Source organism: Bison bison, unplaced genomic scaffold, assembly GCF_000754665.1.
Source record: "Bison bison bison isolate TAMUID 2011002044 unplaced genomic scaffold, Bison_UMD1.0 scf7180017864503, whole genome shotgun sequence".
NCBI lineage: Eukaryota > Metazoa > Chordata > Mammalia > Artiodactyla > Bovidae > Bison > Bison bison.
In genome coordinates, this window is record NW_011495061.1 from 4,481,328 (window position 1) to 4,489,356 (window position 8,029).

An 8,029-nucleotide genomic window follows, 5' to 3' on the forward strand; every position below is an offset into this window, starting at 1 on the left:
GCTTGGAGAATTTTGAGCATTACTTTACTAGCGTGTGAGATGAGTGCAATTGTGTGGTAGTTTGAGCATTCTTTGGCATTGCCTTTCTTTGGGATTGGAATGAAAACTGACCTTTTCTGGTCCTGTGGCCACTGCTGAGTTTCCAAATTTGCTGGCATATTGAGAAATGCAAATTAAAATAAAAGACTTAAGGCTACACACATATTAGAATAGCTTTTCTTTTCAACTGAGTATACCAAGTGCTGAAAAGGACTCAGAGCAAACAGAACTTGATACAATGCTGGAAGGAATGCAAAAATGGTACAGCCATTCTGAAAAAAATGTTTTGCAGTTTCTTATAAATATGCGCTAACCATAACACCAAGCAGTTACAAACCTAAGTATTTATGCAACAGAAATGAAAATGCATTTCCAAACAAAGACTCATATAGAGATATTTATAGAAATTTTATTCGTAACTGTCAAAACCTAGAAAATCCTCAAATGTGCATTATTGAATGAATAGGTAAATAAATGGTAGTACACTAATACAATGACTATTATTGAGAGCATTAGAACACAATCCAGACACTCTAAAACCTGTCCTTCACAATATCCACAACATCATTCGAAATGGCTGTCACATAATAAAACAAACAAAACTATAGAAATATGGCCCAAACTCAAAATAAAGGTTTGGAAACTAATCTCAAGGAAAGGCTGAAAACAAAATTATAGCTTGCATTTCAGGAAACTTGAAAAGAAACTGTAATTGTTTCAAGTATAAGAATTGAAAGAGCATAAAGAAACTAAAAACAAAACTGACCCAGAGTAAAATAAATCTATAATTTCATTCATTGAAAAGATTAATAAAATTGAAAACACATAGGAATAATAAAGGAAAAGGCAAAAATATTAATTAACCAAATAAGACACACAAAAGAGGGCATAACTACTCTGTAGATATTAAGGTAGTTAAAATACATAGTATGAACAATTTTATATCAGTAAATGATAAGAAATGAGTATTTTCCAGAAAAACAAAACTTTCTGGGATTGAAAAACAAAAAAAATCCATCAATCTTCAGGCTGAGAGGAGAGACACAGAATAACCTACCAACAAAGTTAGTAGAAAATGTTTCTCCCAACTTTATGCCCCAACTATAAAAATACCAAAATGATCTAATTTTTCAGTGACTATTGCTTTCTTAGTATGGTGTACCCAAGCCTGAAATGTTATTTCTATTACTCGAGATACCCAACTACTAAATTGTTATCATTATGTGACAGCATCCAGTCCCTCCTCCAGTAACAGCAAACTCTCAGAACTGAATCCAGAACCTCTTGCTCTTCTTCAATATACTTAAATAAGAAGCCAAACCCTTCAAAGCTCCTGTACCTTCTCTCGATTGTTGAGAGATATGTGACACTTCTCTGCAGAGCCCTCCCTCGCTACACTGACCCAACAATCTTGATTTTGTTGGACTATAGGTTATTTCTGGTGGCCTTTGGCTGATTAAGCTTTGACAACATAGTAGTGCATATTTTTATTTTAGTGGTGGAATAGAGCTGCAAATTAATGAGATTTCAAGTATGAATATGATTAAAGTTTTCCTAAGTAAAGTGTGGATAAACAAAAGTTATTGAAGTCAAAAAAGTAAAGGAAATTTGAGGTTAAGTGGTCAGTTGAGCTAGTTTAATGGTTAGAAGTTGCCTTCGCTCATGACAAAGACAGAAATGGAGAGGAAAATGGTCATGCAGGTGATAAAGTCTTCGAGGGTTGAGGATCAGCATGGAAGTACCATAGCTGGAAAGTCATGAATCTCAAAGCAGGAAGCATCTGGGACTGAGGAAGTGTGTGCTGTGCTGTGTTCTTCGGTCGTGCCCGCTCTTTGAGAAACCATGGACCATAGCCCTCCAGGCTCCTCTGTCCATGGGGATTCTCCAGACAAGAATACTGGAGTGGGTTGCCATGCTCTCCTCCAGAGAATCTTCCCAATTCAAGGATCAAACCAGAGTCTCCTCCACTGCAGGTGGATTCTTTACTGTCTGAGCCTCCAGGGAAGCCCAACACAATAATTTGCAAAAGGTAACAGGCTCCTCCCGACTCGAGTGAGTGTGACTCATCATAGCCAACACATCCAGGAACTTTGTTCCATTTGTCATATATTTGAGACACACCGATAACTTCAAATAACTTTTCTAGTTTATTTCTCTTTTAAATCACACAAGCCTATAAAGTACAAGTTCCTAATCACACTAATCATAAAATTGAGTCTCAAAGAAGTTAAACAATTTTATTGAATTTATATACCTCAAACTGAATGCAGGCTTCCTGGCTACAAAACCACACCTAGTATTTCTTAAACTATTTAAATGAAGGATCCCTTTTTTCCCAAGCATCCATGGGTGAATATTTTTAGGAAGATAATAAAATGAGGTCTATTTAAAAAATGTAGTAAGAAAAACCAAAATATAAATGTATAAACCCAGTTTTCAGATTACTGGAGTCAACACACAAAATTACTTTCTCAAATTGCTATGAAGGATATAAATGATTCCCCACAACTCCCACTGTTATTTGGTCCTGGACGGACAGTAAACAGTTTGCCAGCCAGCGCCAGTCCAGGCACTACGCTTTGAGTAATACCGGACTGTGCTTTTTTTCTGTGTACTTACTCTTATTACTCTGTGACTTTCCCCACTACCTGAAGCCCTCAATTAAAGGAACTTTTGTCCACAGAGATGTAATTAGAGCCCTGGTGGCACTGACTCTTGTACTGATCTCCCACCAAATTTGTATTTCAACAGTTTTTTCTCCAAGTTTCTGGACAAAGCTTCCATCAGGATCCTCAGAAGTATACATTTTGTTAGGAACTGGACTTTCTACTTATGCTACCTTAATGAGACACATTCCACAAGTCCCTTCTGGAGAACAGATCTAGGAAACTTTATCTCACAGGGGCAAGTAATAATGCCCAAGGGGATCCATCACATTCTATTACAGCCTTCACTTTCCTCCCAGCACACACACACAGACACCCACCCTCATCCTCACAGAATGTAACTATGTTCTTGATAGAGGGGGAGGATTCAATGGTTTTCACTGTTGGGTATTCAGTGCACAACTACTTGTAAATGTAGTGGAAAACATTTGCTTTACTACATTCTCTTTGGAATCAGTATCAGCGATTCTGGCTCTGAAAGGTGAGTGCAATAGTCATGGATTTTATTTAAACTTGTATTCATTCAATGAGAAATTAAAAATAAAAGAAACTCTGTCAACAACTTTAGCTCTTGAGTCCTGTTGAAACTCTGGCCTCAGCAAAACTTGCACTGCAGAATGGTCATCCTGAACACCCAAAGCAAGCTGCCCAAGAGACCCCAGAGAAGTGTGGATGGTCTGCAGAAGTCAGAGCCACTGCTAAGCTTCTATTACTGCAGCTATGATAATGAGATCAAGAAGAAATCAACTTATATTCAGGTTGGATGAGGCACAGAGCATAGGGGGCTACGCTTTCTCTCTATCATCAAAGTGACCAATGCATTGGAGGAAGGGATATTTGAGCTTCAGAACCCCTGAGCCAGCTGGAGAAGCATCAATAGGATGTTTATAGAAAGAACCCTAAGTAGCCAGCAGAGAGGACAGGGAGGGCAAGAATTAGTTATGAATCATTACACTTCTCATCAAAAATTAAATAATTGAAAACCTACCAACACATCATTTTTACTTAATGAAAAATAATTATTTAGCTCTGATATATGATCAAACACCTTTGAGTACTTTGTAGATATCATTTCTTTTAATCTCACAACAAAGCTGCATTATAAGGACAATTATTCCCATTTTAAAATGAAACAAGGAGTCAGAGAGTTAAGTATCATGTGCAAGTTACAATATCTGGTCACTGGGAGGATCTGAGTTTTCCATCTCCAGTCTCCATGACTGCTGTCAGCAAGATTGAAGCTCACACTGTGTGCACAGTGAATGCAGGATTGGCCCCCCTTAACTCTTCTTGAGTCAGAAGGCAAAGAGCACACATGCTGCTCAGTGCTTGGCTGAGTCCTCAGATAAGCGTATGTTCAGAGGCTGAGAGCAGAACTGTGGGGGATCTGAAAGTATACCATGGGATGAATGGGAAAGGGATTTGTGAATGTTAATTTTTCAAAAGGGGAGGCAATTAGGCATGCTCTGCTTAGTTGCTCAGTTGTTGTCTGACTCTTTGACTCTTGGCAATTGCATGGACTGTAGCCCACCAAGCTCTTCTGTCCATGAGGGTTCTCCAAGCAAGAATACAGGAGTGGGTAGCCATGCCAGCTTCCAGGGTATCTTCCCAACCCAGGGATCGAATCCAGGTCTCCTGCATTGCAGGCAGATTATTTACAATCTGAGCCACCAGGGAAGCCCAAGAATACTGGAGTGGGTAGCCTATCCCTTCTCCGGTAATCTATCCAGGGTCTCCTACATTGCTGGTGGATTCTTTACCAACTGAGCTACCAGGGAAGCCCATATTCAAGTATTAGTGTTTTGATATTGAAAGGAGATGATTTGTGCCAACCACATAGAGAATCAAGTGAAAAACCAAAAACAGATTTTTCATGATTGAGCCAACATACCTTGAAGTAAGCTTGACTCTCACTAGGGTAATTTAAGTGCGCTTACAGAAGATGAATCAAAAAGAACACATTGTTTAATGAATTGAAGATGCTCAGCTATTGGTTCATAATACCTCATAATTCATTCTGTCAAAATCCCACCACTGGAAACAATAAAGGCTTTCATATTCTAAAGTAAGACATTAAGAATGGTGAATATATTTTATACTTATATTTATCTTTATGGTAAATGTTTCAAATCTTAAGAACTGCAATAATGTTAGCAGAAAATTATCTTTCTATGAAAATAAGAAACAATAACACTAAATAGAACATTTCATGGTTGGGTTAATGTGACTCTTAAAAGTACAAAAGTGGTAAAGAAGTGTGTAGGGATATATGTTTCAAAAAGTAGTTAGGGGTAGAATATGAAGCTCCATGAATATTGTACTAAGGAGTTGGGCCATATATTCCATCTGGCATATTCATTATACAAATCATGCCTAAATTCACTTAACATGTTCTCTTCAGCACATTTTACTCCCACACACTAGTTATTTGTGATGCAGGGATACACACCATTTTGAGATGACTATGTATTAATTGAGAAGAATAAAATATAAACAAGCAAAAACCAAACAAAACAAAATCCCATAACCCAGTACAAAGAATGGCAATCTAGACATCTTCAAAGCATGATGTCCACCCAAAGGAAATTTTTCTGAGGTGTAAACCTTAGATGTCAGAGCAGATTTTGTAGAGAAATGAACTTGCAGGATGAGTAGAAGTCACCCAGGATAATGATGGTGGGAAGTTGGGGACCATCCAAGTGAGAGTACAAGGATTAAAGGTCAGAAAGGGTAGAGTGCACTAAGGGGACTCTAAAGTGTTCAGGAAGGTTGAATCAGTGCAAGTGTTGGATGGAAACATCCTGAGAGACAAGCAAAGAGTCATATGCAGGGGATACATCAGAAAGCATACACTGTGCTGTGCTAAGGAGGGTAGGTTTCATCTTGGAGGCCAAAGAAAGTATGAAAGACTTGGAGGAATCCCTTTCACATTACCTTTTACTTCAGTAAGAGATCACTTTGGCAGATGTACTGTGAATTATAAAGGCACAAGAATGAAGACAGGGAGGCAAACAGATAAATACAATAAAAGAGACAAATGAACAGGGCCTAAAATGATTAGGGATACTAGCAGTGCAAATATGGGAATGGATAAATAAAATGGAGAGCTAAATTGTAGATAGTACCAATAGGATTTTATTAGATGTGGTACAGTGAGAAGAAGAAGGCTAGGGTCACTTCCGTGTTTCAGACATGAGAGACTGGGTGGATTGTAGTATCATCCCACAAACGCAGGACATAGGAGTGGTCTAACGAAAGGGTGAGTTTGGTCTGGAGAAGGCTGAGTTTAAGGTATATGTGGGATTTCTAGCTGGAGACTTCCAAGATAACTGAACTTATATAACTGGATCTTGTGAGACAGATATTTCTAGAAATAAGGTTGGAAAGATATTATAAACATCAGACAAATAAAAGAATATAATGAGGTCCCAGAAAGTGAGATTGAATCATTCTTCTTTTGTGAAAAAAAGAGCTCCCCCCCCAAAAAAAAATCCTGTTCAGCACCATATTTACACCTAGGCAGAGGGAGAAATCATTGTGAATAAGTGTAATGAATAACCAAGAAAAAATAAGAATGTATAGAATAAAAACATTTTTTAATGAATTTTCAAATTACCCTCAACAGGAACAATTCCCAGAGGAGATGGAGGCTGGAAACCACACCAGTGTGACAGAGTTCATCCTTTTGGGGTTAACAGAGGATCCTGCACTTTGTGTCATCTTCTTTGTAGTATTTCTAGGTATCTATGTTGTCACCTTAGTAGGCAATATCAGCATAATTATTCTGATAAGAAGCTGTTCCCAGCTTCAGACTCCCATGTACCTCTTCCTCAGTCACTTGGCTTTTGTAGACACCCTGTTTTCCACATCCATCACACCTATGATGATTATAGGATTCCTGAAACGTAGATTGGCCCTCCCAGTTGCTGGCTGTGAAGCCCAGCTTTGTTCTGTGATCATATTTGGGACAGCTGAGTGCTTCCTGCTGGCCGCCATGGCCTATGACCGCTATGTGGCCATCTGCTTGCCCCTGCTCTATTCCACCCACATGTCCCCCAGAGTCTGTGTCCTCTTGGTAGGGGCTTCCTATGTGGGTGGATGTGTCAATGCTTGGACATTTACTAGTTGTTTATTGACTCTGTCTTTCTGTGGACCAAATCATATAAATGACTTTTTCTGTGACTTCTCCCCTCTGTTGAAACTTTCCTGCTCAGATGTCTCCACTACTGAAATTATCCCTTCCATCTCTTCTGGCTCCATCATTGTGGTCACAGTGTCCGTCATAGCTCTCTCTTACATCTGCATCCTCAACGCCATCCTGAAGATGCGCTCCACTGAAGGGAGACACAAGGCCTTCTCCACCTGCACCTCTCACCTCACCGCAGTCACTCTCTACTATGGAATGATTACCTTCGTTTATGTGATGCCCAAATCCAGCTACTCAATTAACCAGAACAAAGTGCTGTCTGTGTTCTACACAGTGTTGATCCCCATGTTGAACCCCCTTATCTACAGTCTGAGGAACAGAGACGTAAAGGAGGCCCTGAGAAAGGTAATTCTAAGAATATATTCTTAGGATCCATTCCCAACATTTCAGATGCTTGTTCATCAGCATTACATTTGTGTGTGTCTGTGTGTTATTCACTCAGTTGTATTCGACTCTGTGCAACCCCATCAACTGTAGCCTGCCAGTCTCCTCTGTTCATGGGATTCTCCAGGCAAGAATGCTGGAGTGGGTAGCCATTTCATCCTCCAGGGGATCTTCCCAACCCAGGGATTGAATCAGAGTCTCTTGCATTGCAGGCAGTTTCTTTACCATCTGAGCCACCAGAGAAGCCCACTCACCAAATACTGCTTAACTGATTGATTAAATTTAAATCATAATACTTTTAATTCTCACTTATATACACTTATAAACCAGTTGGGAGACATCTTGAAATCGGTAAAAATGACAGTAATTACTTTCACTATTACATGTTACCACTTGCAGATGCCTAGAACTTTTTCTTTAATAATTTCAACTTATAATATGCCTGGCCCTATTCTAAGTACATTGGTATATTAGCTGGCTTATTTCTTGTAAAATCCTACATTAGTAATTCTTATTTCTATTTTATAAATAAATTATCTGATACAGAGACATTAAGTAGATTGCCCAGAATGATACAGTTAGGAAGTTTTTCAGTCAGTCTTTGAATGTAGAAAGTCTGAGTTCAAACTACCACGCTTCTTTATTTAATTTTCACAGTAATATCATGATGCTGCTTATTTAAAAATTACCCCAATTTACAAATGAGACTACCAAGTCTCAGAGGGATTCAACA

General features: G+C 38.8%; 1 protein-coding gene across 1 annotated transcript; it reads left to right on the top strand.

Annotated features, from left to right (window-relative positions):
* Window positions 1-6,348: 6,348 nt before the first annotated feature.
* LOC104980532 (olfactory receptor 491-like) lies at window positions 6,349-7,281 on the top strand. The gene has a single exon (XM_010829286.1). The coding sequence runs from the start codon at window positions 6,349-6,351 to the stop codon at window positions 7,279-7,281; it is 933 nt and encodes a 310-aa protein (XP_010827588.1).
* Window positions 7,282-8,029: the final 748 nt, after the last annotated feature.